The 22290-nt window shown below is 40.3% G+C and overlaps 1 protein-coding gene across 1 annotated transcript in view; it reads left to right on the top strand.

Moving 5' to 3' along the window:
- The window catches only part of immt (inner membrane protein, mitochondrial (mitofilin)), a 44339-nt gene that overhangs the window by 3288 nt on the left and 18761 nt on the right, over positions 1–22290 (top strand). Inside the window, exons 2-7 of the mRNA XM_078289428.1 lie at positions 4721–4791; positions 8203–8386; positions 9373–9532; positions 15357–15449; positions 16118–16285; positions 20140–20273. Of these exons, the coding sequence (XP_078145554.1) occupies positions 4721–4791; positions 8203–8386; positions 9373–9532; positions 15357–15449; positions 16118–16285; positions 20140–20273 (810 nt within the window). The remainder of the gene's footprint in view (positions 1–4720; positions 4792–8202; positions 8387–9372; positions 9533–15356; positions 15450–16117; positions 16286–20139; positions 20274–22290) is intronic.

Raw genomic sequence — 22290 nt, 5'->3', positions numbered from 1 at the left:
AGTTGATGATACGCAAGTTTAACTATTACATAGCTTGCACTGCACATTCATTTCGTCTATTTTGTCGAAATACTTCCAAACATCACTCTTATGCCTGGTCGCCGTTCTGCCTTTAACGATCCTGTAACAGTGCTCGCGCAGATCTATCATTTTTGCTAGCAGTCCCATCCAAAAATTTTTAACTTTTAATATAGAACAGGGTCAATTTACGTTTATATTTATTATATACATATGTTTTTTTTACAAAGCAAAAAAAAAAAAGATGCAACAGTTAACTGGCGTTGTACATTATTAATAATTAGTTTAACCGACTAGTATTTCTGGTGCCGAGTAGCGAGGGTAGAAACGTTTAATCGACTAGTCGACTAATCACGCACATCCCTAGCACATTCAGCAGCAAATGTGCGTGGAGAGCTCATTAACACTGACTGCAGTGTAATGAATCCCCCGGCTCACATTTAAGTTTATAGAAACTGCCAAAATATGTCTGGATCCTCTGGCTCTGCCTGGGCCACTCTGGTTCGCTCGGCTGAAAGCACACGGTGCAGAGTGGCCCAGAATTCCAGTACCTGAGCGGGGGTCCGTGTTGTCTGATAAACATCAGAGCCGATACATGTGGTATGTTAAGTTGTGAACGGAGTGGAGTTATGATGAGATTCATTAGGCTGAAGCCGCACTCGCATTCCGGCAAGCTGCATGGAATGAGTAGACAACAGTTTACGAGGGGTATAAGTCCAGGTGGAACTTTTTTCCCACCGCACTCTATGTTGTCCCTAAAGGTTCTGGCCAGTTGTCAGACTCCAGAACTCGTAGATGCTCCAACAAGTCCTTGTAGTCAGACTGAGACTGAGTTTGGTGAACAGAGCTGAGGCCTCTGAATGAAGTAGCGGCAAACATACAATGTTCCATATTATTAACTAGGCTGGTTAAAAACTTGTCGATTAATAGCAACAATTTTGGCATTGTCTGTCAGAGAAACAGACCTCAGCTTGCCCTTTGCTGCAGCGATTTCAGCCTCAAGTGTTTTAGTGCCAGGTTTCTCTTTCAACCCTTCAATGAAATTAATTAGGGATGCACCGATCCAACTTTTTCAGTCCAGATACCGATAGCAATAACTGGGCTTTGGGTATCGGCCGATACCGAGTACCGATCCGATACCAGTGTTTAATTAATAAACTGTAGGCTATGCCTCACTGTGTGGAAGAGACTGGGATCATTCTTTTATGTGTAAAGCAACATCAGGCTTGACTTTAACATTGCTTTTCTAACTTTGTAAAGCAAAATGTAACAAATAAATACATAGATATAAATGTACTCAATTGTTATTTATTATTAAAATAATAAATAATTGTGCTCCAGCAACTTGGTAAAACATCTTCAAAATTAACAGGAATTACAATTCAAGTGTAAACCTTTTAAATGCAGCAACAAATTGGTCAGGAATTAAAATTCCAGTATAAAACAATACAACTGCATCAAATGAGAACAAAATGTAAACATTAAATCACAATTAAGTCACAAACTAGTGCAAACAAACTTGATAAATTAAATCACAATTCACACAAGTAGTATAAACAAGTAACTTGGTAAAAACAAAACATTCAAAATATGCAGAATAAGCCTAAATTACTGAAATAACTCTGGCTTAACTGGTAATCTTGCTTTATGAAACAGCCCTCAGAAAAAAAATCAAGGTATGTTAGTCTGACTGTGTGTCGGCCGAATGGAGCAGCAGTACCTGACAAACACGGAAAACACTTTAAATCGTGTTGTGGCAGGAAACAACGTTGACCTACAGCCGAGTCCCCGTAAACCTTGGATTTATGAATGGAGTCTGGCTGGACGCGCCGATTGTATAATTGGTGGAAAACTACTTTACCTAGCAGGTTAAATGGCAGCCTGCTCGGCCGCGCGGTGACCCGGGAGAGTTTAAACATATAACCGAGACAAAGTATTCATGCAGGTGTGTTTTTAACTACCGAGCATCAGCACCGACCCCCGGTCAGCTCACCCCGACCCCGGCTCTGTTATGAGGGTTGGGCGCCAGGTTAGCTTGTTAGCCTGGATGCTAGCTGCGGGAGGCTCGCGCCCCATGAGCGAGAATTCAGTGCGCGAGACGCTGTGCGCGGCAGGCGGGATCCTCCGGAGCTGCTGGACCTAGTTTAATACATCCATGTGCTGGACCGGAGGAGCCACCGGACGGACCGAAGGCAAATGGCCGGGTCTACCGGCGCGCTGCTGACGCATGACGTAGTATGCGCACGTAGACATAAACATAGAATTGAATTGAATAGATCGGCCCCATTGTCACCGATACCCGATCCAGCTATTTGAGTCAGTATCGGACCGATATCCGATATCAGTATCGGATCGGTGCATCCCTAAAATGAATGCTGCGTTTGATCAGCTTTGATCTGCGTTTGGTCGGCATAAACAACAGAGGCTGTGTCCCACCTAATCCCACCAACATCTGACACTGAATCAGACACAGCTATCTCCAGTCTATGATTAAGATTTTAAGTAAACAATCAATGTTGTTTTGGCACTCAGACTCGTGGACTCATCTATAATTATGGAGATATTCCCATTGATATCTTTGATGTTGAACGGCACTATATCTTGAATAAAGGCTGTGTCCTGTATCCACTCCATTTAGCTTTTGCAGTTCAAGCAAGTCAAAATGGTCAGAGTATGGTCTGTCTTCCTTAGCTAGAAGATAAGCTGACCTAAAAACAGCATTTGTCGCCGGTAGGACACGTTCATTTTGTCACACATTTTCTCAAGAGTCTCTAACTTGGATGTGTCAATCATGTGTTGTGCATTTACATGTGCTCGGGAATATTTGTGTTGGATTATCTTTTTTCTTAGTGAACGCAGTTGAGCTAGGCGGTCTGACCCATACTGGGTTATGTTGTTAGTCGCACCCCCTGCAGTTTTAAATTTAGTTTCCCAACTTCAGCGCATACTTTATAGCTTGCCATCTTTTGTATCTATCCAGGGATATGCTTGTTGGTTGTTTCTCCACATGTCCTCATTCCGCACATCAGGATAGTGACTAGATGAGGCGAGTGGCTGAGAAATCGCTGCCGGCTCTTCACTATCTGTTGGGGCGAGAGATGGAAACTGTCCTGGTGGAACATGAAGAAGGTGCAGATACAGCTGTAGCTCCATCTGGTGGCATAAAACCATTCCATTCAGCTAACTTCCCTTAACTAATTGTCTATGCAGCAGTGCAGCCTTATTGATTAATAGATAACCTAAGTATTCTTTCATTTTATTACCTTTGTCAGTGTCACTGATGTCACCATGCACAAGGTTGGAATTGGTGACAGGATTGCTTGCTAATGCTTCGTCAGGGAAAAACAATGCAATGCTAGATTGTCTACATGTAGCCATCACGATATGCTAAAATGATGAAATACTGCTAGCTCATTGTCATAGTAGCCCACGAATCGAATAGGCATGCGTGGCCCGATAGTCAGACCCATCAAGTGATGCATTCTATCACCTGCAGGGGGCAATAGCCATCCGCTGACTATGCTGCAGATACAGACTTCATTATTTTCCTAAATCAGTCCCACCAGGAGTTTTTTTGTGATTATTGCGGCCAAAAATGCTTGATTTTGCTGCGACATTTCTCAAAAATTTCGATACAATTTGTGAGGTTTTATGTGCTCTTTTTGTGGTAAAATTGCAAGAATTGGGAAAAATTGCAAGCAAAGGAAAAAAAAAAGTTTTTCTCTCTTACTCACTCACACACACACGCACACACACACACACACACACACACACAGCCTCCCCCTATTCTCTCCCACTCTCCGTTTAAGCTATTAACTCTTCCAAGAGCTTGAATTTTGCACTCACCTCGATTCTTGCTGCTTTTGTTTTGTTTTGCACAGTCTATGGCAGTAATTTTTGTTGGCAGGTGAGCTTTGTTCATCTTCCACCTGAATGCGCGCTGCGATGACGTAAGTTACCACGACACCGAATGCGACAATTGGTCCAAATCACAAGCGGTCTGTTGATTTGGCCATTTCATGCAGAAAAGTTGCGGCAATTTTGCAAAACTGCAAGCTCTCGCAAATATTGCAGAGATTTCTTGAATTTGCGTTAAGTATTACGATCGCAAAATCGCAAGTTCCTGGAGGGACTAAATTTATTTTCCTCTTGCAAGCAACTGAATTCATTTTTCTGCATGACCAAACCCAAAATCGGTGAGGGAGCACCGCTCCCCCCCCACTACACCACTGCTTGCTGTTTATCTGGAATAAAAAGACGAAGAACTGGGTAGTTAGGATGAGCAGTGATAGCCACCATGGCTGAACAGGCAAAGAAAATGGTGCCACCTACCGAAACTCAAACTTCATCAACATAAAATCCAAGTAAAAGACATCACAGTCCCAGACACACTGTTTGATTGACAAGTGTTCTCCGGGAAGTGGGACTTCAGAAGCCATATACAAAGTAGAGATATGTAGATGTTGTACATATAATTTGACAGTTTGTGGATCGAAAGAACACTTTGAAGGGTTACCAAAAAGTTTAATAGGTATAGTATGCACAAGGCTGTAATAAACTGAAATACTTAAAGTGTCCACAAATTGTCTGATCCCACATAAGACCAACTGGTGTCCTATCTTACCTCAGGATACACTTCTATTCCAGCTATTTTTGATTGAATCTCTCTCCTTTCTTTCTTTCTACCCCTTTCTCTCTCTAGAAATGCTTCTGTGGGAGACCCCCCGCCCCGAATCTGCAACACTGTCGGCACTACACAGCAGGGGAGGCCGGGTAATAGACTAACACACACACACACACACACGTGTGCATTGCTTTAAGCCCCAATCCATAAGTTCAGTAAGGTGCCTCCTGTTGAAACATTGGCTGTATTTCCATGCCAGAGTAACCTGACTTGATGATGATACCCATTCACTAGATAAGGATAGCCACTCACACCAAGTCCCTATAGTAATAATATAGGAATATTATAGTGATTTTTCAATCTGTGTTTTCATGCTGTATTTTAGCCTACCTTTTTTCCCAGGGTTTTATTGTTCTGTAGCCTAGTTTTTTTTTCTGTCTCATTAGCATAAAGTAACCTTTTTATTGTGCCAGGCCTACTCAAGGTGACAGTGTATGCTACAGCTGTAATTCAGTGAAATATTAAAAAAGGGCGATGGAAAATTCATATCAAAAATATATCAAATACAGGTAACGGCTTTACTATTTAAAAAAATAAAAAAAGATTTTCCCGGCTGAGACGACAGGTCTAGCCCTATACATTTAAATAGAAGAAAACTAGCATAATACAAATTCAACATCTAGTATATTGCTGAGAATATTGTGTGGGGACTTTATTTACACCCACACCCCCCTCAGTAAGCTACAGGGATGTGTCTCCTTCTTGTGGCCATTTTAAATATTGCAGTTTCCCCTCAATAAGGCCCAATAGAAACAACTTCATTACTCCACCATATACTGATATGACAATGATATTCAGTTTGATCAATGTGATTACATGTTGAACATTTGTAAATCAATTCTTCATCAACAGCCCGAGTTGCCACCATGTTTTTTTGTTGACATCATAGTACAGTGCAACTCTGACAAATGTAGAAAAATGTAGAAAAAAATCTCCATGCTACAGTAATGCATTTAATATGGAAGTAAGGTATCTTAACCAGGTTTCTCATGGTTGTATCTAAGGCTGCAATGATTATTAAAAAAAAAAACCAATTACTTCGATTATAAAATATTATCAATGATAATGTCTGAAATCAAATCATCTATAACATAAATCAAAGGCTCTCTGTGGCATTCAAGGGCCGTTCATTGCATGCTAGCCCCGCCCCACTAGCTAGGCAACTCTTGCAGGCATCCAGCACAGACAGGCAGCACAAGGCGGTGAACACATACACTTTCAGCATGGCTGAAAATCAGGAGAGCTCTCACCGACAAAATGTTATCTCTGCTGACTCCAGGTAGTTTTTTTACAATCTGACACTTGCCTTTTATCTCGAGTCCTGCCGCACTGTATTTTGCGGCAGCAAAATCGTCCAGAAATGCCCTTACGCAGAGTTACGCATTTCAAAATGTAATTCTGATGCAGTGCTCTTAAAGTTTACAATCCAAATAACAGTCCACGTTGGTATGAAGCGTGCATTTGCCTTTTTTCCATACAAAAATAATGTTAAAGTGAGTGACTACTACAAATCACATATACGTTACATTACTGCTGACCATTTTCCAAATCACACCGTGGGTTTTTAGATTGATGAATGTGTTTCTCCTACCCTCCAGTTACCCACTAGTTTCCTTTCATTTCAGTACGGTATAAAAATTTAACTTGCCAGAGCCTTGAAACTTGCTTTAGATCGGTAATCCAATAAATAAACTCAATGTACACAAACAACAAGTGTGCTGTTAAGATTGGCAAAAAAGCACACTTCTTGAGTCCAACCCTCTTCAACATATACATCAATGAATTGGCAAGGGCATTAGAACAGTGTGTAGCACCTGGCATCACCCTAGTAGACACGGAAGTCAAATGCCTACTGTTTGCAGATGATCTGGTGCTCCTGTCTCCAACCAAAGAAGAGCTACGACAGCACCTTGATCTTCTGCACAAATTCTCCCAGACCTGGGCCTTGACAGTGAATCCAACCAAGACAAAAATTATGATATTCCAAAAAAGACCCAGCCTCCAGCACCACAAATATAAAGGGCTTTTTATGGCAAAACTAACATCAAGTTGGACATCCCAATTAAAATCTGGCTTAAAATATTGGACTCCGTTATAGAACCTATTTCCCTTTATGGTTGCAAGGTCTGGGGTCCACTTGCCAACCAAGATTTTACAAAATGGGACAAACACCAAATTGAGACACTGCATGCAAAATTCTGCAAATCCATTCTCCGCATCCAACGGAAAACACCAAATAATGCATGCAGAGCAGAATTAGGACGATACCCACTAATTATCAAAATCCAAAAGAAAGCATTTAAATTTTATAATCGCCTAAAAGAACATGACCCTGACACACTCCATGACAAAGCCTCACCTATGGAGAGACCCGTCTAGAGAGATGCCCCCTCAGCTGTTGTGACAGGAAAAGGGCGTCCAATGGAATACAACCACCGTAAAAACTGTCAGTCATCTGTGTATTCCTGCAGTGACCATCTGCACTGTGCTGATTTCTGTACATAGACATACTGTACATACATACAGAACAGATACCTTTAAATACATTTCTTAAAAAAAAATGTTTGCAGTTCTCACTTATTTGTATTTATATTTTTTAAACTGCTATGTCTACAAGTTTTCTTTACTTATCTGTGTATATATACAGTATATTTTTTTCTTTTAACAGCAAAATCACAATTTTTGTGTTTGTATTTTTAAGTTATTTTTATTTATATATTTGATTGCAATGTTGCAATTTAACACAGCTCTGTTTACACATTTCTTTATTCTAGTATATCTTTACTTATTGCTTGCTTTGGCACTTGCTTTGGCTTTGAAAGGTGTGTTTTCCATGCCAATAAAGCCCCATTGAATTAATCCATCACAATGAACATTTAGTCGCCTTTATTGTTTTGTCAAAGTTACGTTATTGTCGCATTGAGAGCGGCAACTGTTTTGAAACTTATGATGTCCAGGGTTTTCTTGTTGTTTCTCTTATTGGTTCGCTTTTTCTGACAACACAGCTTGATTTTTTTTTTAAATAATACAATATATTCTGTAATAGATTATTTGAATATTAGAAATAGCATTCGATAGAATATTTGATTATGAAAATAATTGTTAGTTGCAGACCTAATCGTATCGAGTATGAGCTTACCCAGGTTATTCTAAGCCAGTTACGACGTTAACACGCATTGACCCAAAACCAGGTTAGTTGAGTAACCAGGTTAAAGATATATTTCTTGATACATGGAAACAAAACCAAATTTCATCCGACTTCTAGCCTTGTTTATGTGTTGACTCAAGCAAAGGCTTTTGAAAAGTGAGACAGTTCAACTTTCCAATAAAATGTAAGTCGACTTGATGTGTTCTCTCTGACTGCTTTTAGGTTGCAAGCAACCCTCTTGAGATAATCCTTAAATTTGAACATTCACATTTCCATGCCACATGTTTACGTCAAATTCATGTCTGTCCCCTGGCCTCCTGTCTTTACCAATGCTTTCTTCCTTCCTCCACAGTGGTTCTGGTAAGGTAGTTGCAGCAGGCTTGGTGACATTATGCGGGGGCATTGGAGGCACGATACTCTATGCTAAATGGGACCCAAAGTTCAGGACAGCGGTGGAGAAGAATGTTCCATACTCTGATCGGCTGTTGGGTCTGGCCTTGGGGCCCAATCCCTACAACGCCCCCGCCAAGAAACAGGTTAGGATGGATAGCAGCATTTCTGGGTATTGTGCTGCAGCGAGTTGGAGTCCATCTATAAAGCATTTGGTTTTATTGACCTAAGAATGCAACATTGTGTGAAATGTGTGAATGTCACATTTGGTCCTCCATAAAACCCCCTCCACATAGCCCATAATATATTCATATTAAAGCTACACTAAGCGATTTTCTGCCCACTAGAGGGTGACAGAAACCGCACACACACAGCAAAACTACTGGGCGATGGAAGCCCTTAAGGACAAACCATGCATAAAGGCTAATGGCTAAAATAAACGTACCTACGGAGAAATGTCGCCGGTTACCAGTCTCGCTTTGCCAGATTTTTCTCCCGCTGAAGGTTACATGTCCCACAATGACAAGTGAAGAGGTAGGTAGCAAGTTTACTAGTTGAACAAGTTTACTCGCTTGCTTCATGGATTCCGCCATTACCACAACTTTTTTCAGGGATGGGAGGGGTAGAGCGCTGCTTTCAAACAGCAAGGGAGGAGACGAGCTTTAGAAAAGAGGTGAAAAAAACAACACAGCTGTCATGCGTGTGTGGCTATTTGTTTATATCATTATGTCTCACGGAAATCTCCACGTAGCACACGATAGTTTCAGGATTGGTTACAGGGTCTGAAATCGCTTATTGCTGGTTTAAAACAATCATATCATTGGCTACATACATACACAAAGTAATATAATGCAATTGTTTGAAATCAACTGCAGTAAATAAGAATGTATGCTATATTAAAATTTTTTACCTCTCATTGGTCAGAATTGGGAAAATAAATAATGGGTGTCTGGAGGGTGATGCCTCTACAATCCAGAGACTCCAGGGTGTCAGCCCAGTGGGCCCAGTTCTTCATTCATGCCTACGACTCATTCAGGCTTTTCCATACAGCTGATTGAGAAGGTTATTGTGCACAAAAATACACTCAGAAACTTGAGCCTTACTTAAAATTGTTGCTGTTGTTTCTGCATAGTTGGAGTTGTCCCAGCCCCCCTCTATGATTGAAGAGGAGTCTAAGTCCTCCAAGACCAAAGCAGAGAAGAAGAAAAAGAAAAAGGAGGAGGAGCCAACAGAGACGAGCCCTGCCCCTGAGACCACCTCTGCCCCAATACAGTCAGCACAGAGCATAGAGGGTGAGACTCTGGTTTATTCCCTTGTCATATTTATTATTTAGTACTGGCTCTTTTGTTACACATTTGGCAGGTGCTTTCAACATTAGGGTTCGACTGATATTTTAGGCTGATACTGATATTTCTTGATGAAAGCCACCGAGTTGATATTTTGTGCCAATATTCAATATCTTTAAATTTGACCATTTCCATGCCAAAAGGTTTTTTTTACAATGGCAAGTATTCAGGGTTTCCACCAGAATATTTAGATCAAAAAAGTTGATTGCATTGATCAGTTTGTGGCTCACTATGTCCGAGAAAAACTTTTCAAAACTGCAATTCAGATCATTCCACCCACACACCGCCCAGGGTTTCGAGCACTATCAAATTTCTGCTTGCTCAGGTTTAGAGAGGAATTAGATATTTGGATTATAAATAGGTTTGTAATCAGACAAATTCGTTAGAGTTTTCAGTTGTAGTGTTAAAGCATCTGCTGGAAAACAACTTATAGCCTATGAAGTAACTGAGCCATGCTGCACCACAGTCCATTAAAGGCAGACTGCGCAAGGCCCCGCACCGGGGGGGGTTGAGTGCCTTTTTATTCTTGTATTCTCTTATATTGTCAATATATAGGCTAATATCAATAAAGGATCCCATTACCTGGATGGCTGAAAAATTATCTAATGTACTCACATTTTAAATAGTTCCATTTGTCAAACAAATAACTAACCTGTATATATCTAAAGTACTTTGTGTCAAAGATAACATAACTTAAAAATATAAACAGTGCTACACTGTTCTGTTTGTTGCTTGCTTTTGTCTACAAGGTGAAGAATAGAAATGAGACCCCTTTTACAGAGAAATCTGCTTTTCTTCCCCTGCTACATCTCTCTGTGCTGTCAGTTTCACCTGTATCTTTACATCGTTAAATTACTAGCCTTTGACATTATTATCTAACGTTACTCTGTTTTACTGCTCATCGGCTCCTCTGGTCCAGACTGTCCCTGCTGCTCCTCAGGACGAGTCCTTTTCCTTCTTTAAAAATATTTTTCAATATTAATCTGGATTGAGGGAGCAAACATTCAGAGTCAGAGTTAAAAAGTTAATATTAACATTATCAGTCCACTCAGTGGATACTGACTAGCAGCTAGGCTATACAGCGTGCTAACCTCGGAAACTCAGCTGTATTCCAAGTAACGTTAACTGTTAGTTCTTCTTTTTGGGAATTCAGTCGGCCGTCTTCTTGGCATGGAAAAAAAATATCCCTCACGCGTGTGCAGTGGGAGGCGAACAGACGGGTCCGGTGAGAGAGCGAGAGAGAGAGAGAGAGAGACACAGACCGAGCAACAGAGAGAGAGGGGGGGAGCAACAGAGAGAGCAAGCGAGAGACAGAGAAAGAGAGAGAGCGAGAGAGAGAGAGAGAGAGATCGCGTGGAGCAATTAGGGGCTGAGCGAATCAATGCGCTACACGCAGTTCTACGATTAAATAGTGGAAAAAAAGAAAATTTGTGGCGGTCAGTGCTGATATAGTGGCGGCCCGCCACAAAGTTTTCTATGTGTGGGAAACCCTGGAGGGGTAGAGCGAGGGGAGATTGTTCACTAGTTAATTGATCGCGGATGGCGTCTCTGACGGATTGAAAAAAAAAAAAAAAAATGCTAAAATGGGTCGCCAAATATACTTTGGCGGCTGTTAATATACCTGGGCGGCCCGCCCAAGTAAAGTCTATGTGTGGGAAACACTGGAATAAGTGAACCGTTACACCGCTACCCCTAAACAATGGACTAAAAGTAATAGATTGGATTTGCATTGGTAGCATTGTTTGTATTGAAAGTTTTGCACTTGAAGTTAGTAGGTAGTGGGAAAAGTGGTCAATTTGTAATTGAGTTTGGAAAATATGGACCAATTTGTTAGGATGGAAGTCCTGTTAAACGGAAAAAAACAGCGGATTTGACAGCTATGTTTAGAACAGACTAGCCTCAGGCTTTATTGTGTTGTTTGTTCTGCTACTTCACCAGTACTTGGTTCAATTTGCTTTCAGTTCAGTTAATCCAAGAAGTAAAAGATTTTTTCACTTCTCTTTCTCTCATCTACCTAGTTTAGTGCTAGGTAGATGCTTGCCACCTGTGGGCTTATAGCAGCTGCAGCAATTATTATTAGTGCTGTAATCACAACAAAGCCTCAACACAAGCAGGTGTGGCAATATTTCATGGATGCGCCTGTGAAACCTGGACCCCTCAACTTGAACCTCAACATGAACCTGTAATCTTGGGGAAAACAGTGCATCGTGGATGCTCGCATCAAAAACTCTATCACGTGTAGCCTATTAACAAGTAAGAGCAATTATTCTGCCATTCTGTCAATGAATGTCAGTTGGTATTGATAAATTGAATGGTTTGAATGTTACGTGGATTGACCCCAGGCCTGTAGAAAACAATAGCTGTAAACAGGGCTCTACGGTGACATTTTTTCCAAGTAGGTAGCACAGAAAGAAATTTAGTAGCACAGATTTTACACTTTATATTAGGGCTGCACGATTATGGCAAAAATCATAATCACGATTATTTTGATTGATATTGAGATCACGATTATTTAACACGATTACTCATTGACTTTGGGAACATCATGCATTTATTGAACTTTTAAAAAAAACCCATTGGATTTCTTTGAACTTTAAATATAATTGAACTGAAAAACAAAGAAATAAATGCAAATAAATAAATAAATAAAAGTAAAAATAGAGATAAATAAATAACTAAAATAAATAATATATAAAAAATAAATAACACCGACTATGTTGTAGTGCACTGTCACAACCTACTGCAAAATATTCAACATATTGGTAAACTATATCTCTATATTCTTTCAGTCAGTCACTTAGTCAGGTAACAGAGGCACCTGACTGACTGATGTCGCATCACATCACGTCTGTAATTTGGGGTCTCGCGGTGTGAAAACAAAAGTGAAACTTAACATACCACAGTCAGTAATGGGGATTTGTAGACAGTAACTTGTCTTCGCTGCCATACAGACTTAAACGGTAGGTGTTTCCACACCAATGATTTTTTTTTTTTTACCTTTCCTGTCGACCAACGGCTCTCTTTCTGTCATCTTCTACCAAGGAAGGTTTAAAAATAAACGGAGAAACGCGCCGGCCGGCTCTCTGTTACCGACTCCAGCTGAAACTATACCACAGCATGTTTGGGCTTTGGAGGAGGGGCGGAGCGGAGCGCACCGTTGCGGAGGAAAGGGGTGCGCTGGATTTACAACACAAGACAAAACGAGAGCAACATTGCTAAACGGAATGAGGCACAAAAATCGTTTTATCTCGATTTTCTTGTTTTCATAATCGTGGGAAGCCAAAATCGTAATCGAAAATAAAATTCGATTAATCGCCCAGCCCTACTTTATATGTACTATTTAGGTGCATAAACCGGTTAGAGAGCAATAAGTAGCAATGCTGCAAAGAATGTATATGCTATAATAATAGGCACATACAGTAAGTGAATACATTTTAAATTATCAGAGAAATTATTAGATGTGGAGATGTATATCTTGTATTTTGTTGCCTATTTATTTGGCAATTAGCCTAAAGATGACAATTTGTTTCCAGTAATCTACAAAATAAAATGTTTTTTGACTTATGAGTGTAATACTGTGAATGAAACGTATATGTTCCATCTAATAGAATGGAATAGAATAATTTAGGAAAAACAGTTATATTCTGCTCAAACGACCCTCCACACACACATACACACGGGGGAAAAAACATTTATTAGCAGGGTATCGGCCAATGTGGCTGGCAGAATATCGGTAAAAACGGCTCCCAAAATCCAGATCGGTGCATCCCTATTTGAAAGTGTTTGGTTTGGTGCCGAGTAGTTTAGCTGAAACAGTTTAGGTGAAACCATTGTAATTTCAAAGTATTTGACTCGGGGAAGGCCAGCTCGTGTTCAACTAGTTGTTAATTGCTGGGAGTGGCTTGAGCTCCACACCTGGATAGTTAAGTTGAACTAATTGTGTGTTGAAGCCAGTACACATTTTGTCTGCAGTGTAGAATCTTCTGTTTTTATCTCAGGCTTGGTTTAGTAGAGCACTTTTTGTTGGGATCTAGCAGCACTCACATTTGTTGGTTACTGTGCTATCTTTCTGTTTTAGTTCTGTGTTTGGTTTGGTGCCGAGTAGTTGAGCTGAAACTAGTTTAGGTGAAACCATATACATTTCAAAGTGTTTGGCTGGGGGAAGGCCAGTTGGTGTTCAAGTAGTTGTTAATTGCTGGGAGTTGCTTGAGCTCCACTGGTGAACTTGTACTTATTAGGCCCAGTCATTCTATAGTGTCAACTGTAGCATCAGCCTCTTGTTGTCAGTTGTGCAATTCTAGATTCCAAAGCAAACTAGAAACGTTCTGCAGCCTCATAATTCTTGTTCTTTCCTTTCTTCCTCATCTGTGGTCTGTGGTGTATGGAAAGCAGCCAGGCAAAGTTATTATGTAATTAATTGTGTGGTTTTCAACAATGTCCACTCTGCCATTCCCACTCCACTGGTAAACATCATATTGGTCAACTATTCAGTAACTGACAAACTGAAACCTTTTTTCCCCATTCATGGCCCTGTATTGTTGACATTTGCATTAGCAATGGTTTGACTTTGTTTCAGGGTCACATGTACATGGTGAGCGTTAAGACACACACATAGGGCTGAAACGATTAGTCAACCTAATCGACTATGTCGATTACGAAAATATGTCGACGTGGATTTTTATCATCGACGCATCGCATATCTGTACATTTTCAGGCTGTATCAGATCTTCATACAGTCAGTGATGCAATGCGCAAAGGCAGTGCTAGGTGGCAGCAGTGCTTAAAATGTCCAGCTGATCGACATGCAGTAGACAGGCAAAGAAGACGTTTCCCTAATGGAAGATGGCTGAAAATACCATGGAAAATACCACCGGACATGCGGGACGTTCAAAGAAATTTACCACGAGACTGTGAGTTTCAAAAGTCCGGGAATTTTTCAGCTCTAAAGCCAACAATACAGCAGAGTAAAACCTCTGTAGAGTAGAATGGAGAACAGCACCACACCAACATTTAAAACAAAAGTATCCCTGAGCCACTTCTGAAACTGATAGTAGTTGGTGAGTAACATTGTTTATGCTATCTGGCTGTCAGTGATTACCGACCTGATATGTGCTGAAGCTCTGGCTGGTTATGGTTAGGTAACTACTGACCTGAGAGGATAAAGATAACTGACATCTCTCATCTCCAAACAAAACTTTTTCATAAAACTTAAAAGCCATAAATCCACACTCTGCTATTTTCTTTGCCACTAAATTAATGTTTATGTGAAGAGTATTTTATAATTTTGAATTAAACAAAGGCGCTCAAATAACAGTTACACAATGTTAAAGAACAAGCCCACAGTTAAAGTAGTAAATTCATCTGGTCTCTCACCTCTACTTCATCCATGGCATTTTTACAGGCATGAAATTATTGAATGAAATTCATCAATACATTTCTGTATTATCAACACCTAAAACAATATTATTCTATCATAACATACAAAGGTGTATAGATGATTTTCTCCTTGGAAGTCTTGACAGAAAGCATCCTCCACCTGCTCCTCAGTGACTTGAGAGCTCAATAAAGCTTTCAATGTTGAGCCGCTTGATCCAGTTTTATTTTGTTATGACTAATGTAACTAAGAAAATAATCGTTAGATTAATTGATTAATCGAAAAACTAGTCGACCGATTAATCGATTACCAAATAATCGTTAGTTGCAGCCCTACACACACACATACACAAACACACACTTGTTCTCTGTGCCTTACTGTATTGTGTCCCTGCAGAGGCTTCAGCAGAGGCATCTCATATCATCTCAGCCATCAGTGAGGTTCCTTCAGTACCTGCTCCTCATGACACTGAGGCTGCAGCACCCACAGGTGACCCCATGACCTTTAACCTCTCTCTGACTCCTCTGTGCACTTGCATGTCTTGGGGTTATAAATCCAGTCCACTAACAATGCCTTTCTGTGGGTTGGACACACTACCACAGAGGTTATGACATAACTACAATTCCCAGCATGCCAGTTCCCTGTCATTAACTTCTACTTTGTCTTGTTTTTTACTTGCATGTTACTAACTTTGTGTTATTTACTTGCATGTTACTAACTTTGTGTTATGTTTGGACATGTTACATGTTCCGCTAACTCAGGTGCCAAGCATTCATCGGCTCTAGATAGAGTTGCAAATTTTGGTGGCAGCCATATTAACTCTGAAGTCCTATTCATTTGTTTGTTTGTCTGTCACATGTGTGATTGTATGTTGATGAAACTCGTATTTTCAAAATTACACTAACTGGCCCAAGGAGGGTGTTACAATTACGTGTCAAAACAAAGTGACATATTTGTGACTGATTGGCCCAGAGGGGGACTGCATCATTGCTGGGATGATGTATGTAACATGTCATGTAACACTAACATTAACTTTTTGTAACTGTTGGAAATGTTGACATCTAGTTGAAGCAAATCTATATAAACAGTACTAAATAAGTTTTTTATTGAATGGTCTTAACTCTGTGAGTGTCGGTGTGTGTGTGCTTGTTTTCCAGAGGAGTGTAAGGAGTGCCATCACCATGATGACACCTCAGTGACAGTGACGGTAGAACCTGGCGACGTGTCGCCAGTGGCAACAGAGGAACTGTTGAAAGAGCGTCCTGTACATGAAGTGGCAGCTAGACTGGCTCAACGAGACCAGGAGGAACAGGACATACTGGCATGTAGGATGGCAACACACACACACACACACACACAAATGGATAGAGTAAACAAAGTGACAGGCAGGTTGGCTCAAGATGACCTGCTGCCATATAGGAACAGACGCACAGAAACATAATAATCTTAATTGCTATTTTCCAAGTTAAATTGTTTGTTCAATAGCATCCTGATGGCTCAGTTGGTTGTGTGGCAGCAGTCTCCTGGGTTCGGGTCCAGCCTGGGACCTTTGTTGGATGTCGTCCCTCCTCTCTCTCCTAATATTTCCTGTCTATCTCTACTGTAAAGTATCAAAATAAGGACAAAAAAGCCCCAAAAACTTAAAATAAATAGAATTTAAAAAAATGAATTCCAGGCTAATCCTAGTGAGTACTCTAACCCTAACCCCCCCCCCATCACAATATTATGTGAAGGCAAGAACATTTGATTTTTTAACCTTTTTAACCTGTTGAATCCAAACAATTATTCTATTTTGCTAAAATCATTTCAGTGGCTACTGTTTTTAATCACTGATTCTTACCAACACATCCCAATAAAGTAACCATGAAGTCATGAAATATATAAAGATAAGATGGCACAATCTGGCTTGCCCTTCCGACTGACACAAATGCAGGATTGTTATTGCTGTAGCCATCCAGAGACATTCACACTTTTAGACACCAATGTTTGACACTAATGAGGGTTAAACAATCAGCTCAAGATCAAATATGGAGGAAAAAAGGTGGCTCCTCAGGATGGATTAGAAGATGGATTTATAAGTGGTTAAATACAAGAATGTGCCTTTCATCCTCTCATACCTTCATTTAAATCTAATCATTGAAATTATATAGGGACATTTTGATCTGTAAAATATATGGTAAATCAGATCATTTACTCTTATGCTTCATGGCCATCTGGGATAAAGTACATTCAGTTCAAAAGTTATGAAGTTTCCTTGTAGTAATCTTTATATATACATGTATTCGCAAAATACAGGATAATATGACTTGGAACAGCATGGCTCGTCTTTCCTGTTGAGGAGCCTGAGCTGGTGTGTGAGTTTCAAAGGTACCAACTAGATATAGTTGGGCTCACCTCTATGCACAGTGTTTGCTTTGGAACCAAGCTCCTTGATAGGGGGCGGTCTCTCTCCTTCTCAGAAGTTGTCTAGGGTGAGAGATGCCGGGCGCGTGTGTGGAGATACTTGCGAGTCTCCGGCTGGCTACTGCACAATTGGAGTTTCTCCTGGTGGATGAGAGGATTGCCTCAATGCGACTGCATGTTTCAGAGAGGAATACTCTGAGCATACGCACTTAACAGGAGATCAGAGTACTCAGCTTTCCAAGAGAAGGTGGTGGTGTGCTGGAGAAGGCTCCACCTACTAGGGATGGGCATTTGAAGTCATATCAATATTCAAATATTCTATTTAAAAAATGTGGGTAACCGGTTAACCGAATTACACCAAAAGAAAAAAAAAAGTGCAGCGCACTCATAATGTAGCCTGTAGGGCTTCTGTGATCCTCACCTTCACTAACAAATAGAATCATGAATACGTTTTCCACTTATTAGTCAAATAAATAAGGAAGCCAAATCCAATTTGTTCAATATGATGAATGTTGAACATAATGGTCTTAAAAATTGATTGGATTATGAAGTTAACGTTACTTTTATAAAGTTGCATTAACTTCAGTCTCGCTTTTAAATATGTTTTTGGGAAACATTGATCACACTGTAACAAAACTACAAAACGAAACCAACATGGAATCAATAACGACTAATGCAAACTGTGCAGCCCGGTCAGAATTTATCGGAGCACACCCAGCTAGTGTGTTGCGATGTGGTGTGTGGGCTAACGTTACTTTCATCTAAAATGGGCAAGTGCAAGTTCAACAAGATCTGGCTCGAGAACAGTGAATTTAGTGCTTGGTTGAAGCTGAAATTAGGAACGTTGGGTATAAAGGCATTAGAGTCACATGGGAAGTCTGAAAAACATAAAGCCGCCGTAAAAAGCCAGCAGCAAACGCCTGCCATCGCCCAATATTCTGGTTTCACATCGGGAGCATCAAAGTCCGGCCCCAGCGCGACCAATGCAACTCCGGTAAGCGACCTCCCGACAGCGTTTGGATCTACACCAACATTAAAAGCGGAGGTGCTCTGGACTTTACACACGGATCTATAATATCCTATAATGCAGTAAACAATAAATATAATAAATAACTGTATGTGTGTGTGAGCTGCTAGGGATTCACTGACTTGCTCACGGACACTTCGGTTTTTTGCTGACATGGGGCACAAATCATCTGGTTTAAGGATGGTGTCTTTAACCACTAGTCCATCCTGCTGCCCCAATATTTATTGTTATTTATTTATTTATTGTTAAAAATGCTCATATCCTTCGTACTTTTTTTGCCAGTATGGACGTGAAATAGGTCTTAAATTGCATTCATAATGGTCTTAAAAAGGTCTTAAAAAGTCTTAAATTTAACTTGTTGAAACCTGCAGAAACCCTGATACATACAACTGTCTTCCCTTTGCCAGCTGAATCATTTCTACATTCATTTCAGTTGACCAGTAAGTTCAGAACCCTGAGGTTCAGAGAAAAGGGGCTCTACTGTCATTAATAAATATTAAAAATAATTGTAAGAAATACTTTTTCAAGGTGCAGCATCAATGCAAGTTAACGGTCAATTAATTTCCACATATTTCCTATATATATATTTAAACATGAAAACTCTGGTCGTTAAAAACTATGAGTCAGTTAATCCTGAGTTTGTTATTGTGATAGCATGTTCTAACTGTAGCTAGTTCATGGTAGCCTTTTTGTGGCCTTTTTATTTTGAAGTTCAAACACTCAGAAGGTGCTTCTACTTTTTACATCCCATTGCATCAGTGACCCAATGTGATTTGAGGATGCAAAGTGTTGAGGTGAAAGCATCCCATACTCTTCATTCTTCTCATTCTACCCTGTGTAATGCTTGTTAGCTTGTTGCTAGTGGTAACCACTGAGCAACACTAACTGTGTAATGTTCCTTGTCTGTCTGTCAAGCCTGATCATCTTGTGTGAAGACTCCCAAAGCTACCCTGTGAATAGAATAGAATATACTTTATTGTCCCAGAAGGGAAATTTGTCTCAGGCACAATGCTGCATACAGTTGCTCCATATAAAAGACACATTAAACAAGGCAACATAACAAGACACATTAAGACAGTAAAGCAATTATAAGTTATCTGTGCAAGGTATCACGATGTCCGTAAAGAGGCAACACATTTGATCACAATAAAGTGCTGTGCAGTCGTAGTAAAAGCTTATCAATAATATATAGTCTATTTACATCAAGTGTCCACTGATAAGAAAATTTTAAGTGCTTATGTTGTTGCACACCCCCACTATGAGTCACAATGTGTATTAGTCAGCATTACTGTTCAACAGCTTGATCGAGGCTGGAACAAAAGAGAGTCTCAGGCGATTAGATTTGCACATTGGTACTCGGTACCTTCTCCCAGATGGCAAAAGTTCATATTCTGAGGAGAGGATATGTTGTGGGTCCTCGAGAATTTTGTGTGCTTGCTTTATGACAACTTGCTCGTAGAGGGACTGAATGGACTTGAAGTCCTTCTTTCCTATTATTTTCATTGCTGTCTTGAGCATGCTGGTCAGTCTGTTTTTCAGTTGCACGGTTATGTTGCCTTACCATGCTGTTATTCCAAACCCGATGATGCTTTCCAGGACGGCCCGGTAGAACATCAGCCTCTGCTGGAGTCTGTTGCACAGACTTTCAATGTGGGTTTTCCAGCTGAGAACATTGTCAATGTAGACACCAAGGTACTTATGTGTCTATACATCTCTAACGTTTCCTGTCCATTTCTGTCTGTTTTCCAGCTGTATCAGCCACTCTTGAAGACTCGCTGGCCATCTCAGCTAAAGCTACACTGCAGGCTATTGGAGCTCAGGAGGCAGCCTTGCAGGCTATTGCACTACACACACACAAACTGAAGGAGGCTATGGAAGCAGAGGTACATGCATGCTATGGACAGAGATGCCAGCCACTATGCATTTTGCATAGTTAATACAATTTTCATTATCAGCTATGCTACTATGACACACACTAGGACTACTATGCTTTAAGAACAAAAAATCCACCAATGTGAAAGTGATTGACGTGCCTATGATAGGCTATTGTTTCTCTCTTTCTGTAGCTTGACCAATCTAACTACACAGCATGCGTAAAATTTGCATATCAAAACTTATTGCGGCCCAATTGCAGATTTTTTTAGCTACTACTCTAGGTCCGTTCTTGTTCCGCCCGCGGTCTGCCCGTTGTGTTGCGTCTATTTACATTTTACCTATGGGTAAGTGAACATAGTTATCTACTTTTGCTTATTTTTCCATAAACAATTCAAGTTGTACTGTGAAGAACATTAATGTACCATATGGGAGTGCTTCTCAGTGGCTCCACAGATAACTTTATCTCCATTGGTTTATATGTCATCTATTTTGATTACTGACATGGTGATAAATCACTACAATCTGCCAAATCTTGGCATTTATATACATTTATATGCCTCAAATACACAACACACCACTGCATAGTCTGACAAAAATAGAAGCCATGTGTATCTCCAAAGTTGTGGCTCCGATCTGGCTCCATTTTCGGAAGTTTGTCGCGCATGCCTGTATCAGGCGGCTAGTGAACTTATGGTTTCTACTAATAGGGATCATGACGGAAAACATGTTATTTGGGCCCAGGGTTCAAAATATCGAACTATTCCTTTAAGTGTGTTTTCTGAGTGGTTTTGTGTCTGCCCTGGTATCTGTCACCTTTTTCACTCTCCATGAGTTTGCATCCCTGGATGTGATATAATGTACTTCAGTTATAAACTGTTGTGTATTACATTGGCTACAAATGTGTGTAATAGAATATGAAAACCCTAATACAATGGCCATGGTCATTGTCATGCCATTGTCATGTTTATTGTTTTTATGTTCGGTGTTGGATTCATCAAGCAGTTGCAGTGTTCCCTTTATGTTGAGCAAAATCAGTCACTATCATATTTTTTTATTGTGTTTCGTGAGAGAGAATTGTGATTTCAGTTCTAAGCAAGAAAATCAGGATTCTCATTTTAGAAGAAAAACACCACTGCGGGGGCAGGTGAAGTGGATACCCAACACGGCTACAACTGCAGCTAGTGTATGTGTATACCATAGGCTGTAAAAAAAAAAATACCCATACGTTTCATTTTGGCTGCTGTGCATGCACACACACAAAGCCCAAAACAGATAAGAGGTGATGTTAAAAAAGAGATAAAAACCAGGGACTGGATATTCCAGCAATTCCAGCAATTAAAATAGGGTTCCACCTCCACTGCGAGGCAGGGAATCCTAATAATAGGAAGGCTCAGCCCCGCTGTCCTGTTAGTCGTAGAGATGTGAAACTTGTTACAGATATGTATCTGATCATGCCTCCAGTACCCATAAAGTGCGCCGGAATTTTTTTTTTCTGCCATTTGGGATTTTTTGAAAAATCATATTCTCATAAACTGCAAGTCAGAATGAATTACTTTGTTTGAAAGTAGCTAAGGAATTGGGGATAACATGGCAGTTATTGACCAATGCAGTGGAACTTGCAGTTATTGACAAATTCATTTTTCAAGTTTGTCACAAAAAGTTAATCTGATTGTAATCAGTCAGCTTGAAATATGTTAGGGTGGTCAGACGCATTATATTAAAACGACGTGTCAAACCCATAGACTGAGCTAGACTGAAACCATAGATTTCTGAAAGGCCCTTTTGAAGCCTGGAGATGGGTGAGAAGTTGGGTTGTGGTCCCATTGACTTGCATGGAGTTGGGCCGGGTTTGGACTGTTTTTGGAGCCAGCCCCTAGCAGATGTTAGAGGAATTGCTGCCTGCCGCCACTTCCTTATTGACTTCAAAATAGAGCCTACTTCTTGGAGGAAGGGCAAACTTGCAGTAGAACAGACAGTAACAGCTTCTGACTGTGGCAAATTCATCGGTGGGTTTAGACTTTTCAT

This window comes from Centroberyx gerrardi, chromosome 17 (assembly GCF_048128805.1).
Source record: "Centroberyx gerrardi isolate f3 chromosome 17, fCenGer3.hap1.cur.20231027, whole genome shotgun sequence".
NCBI lineage: Eukaryota > Metazoa > Chordata > Actinopteri > Beryciformes > Berycidae > Centroberyx > Centroberyx gerrardi.
This window is presented reverse-complemented; position numbering and strand designations above follow the sequence as displayed.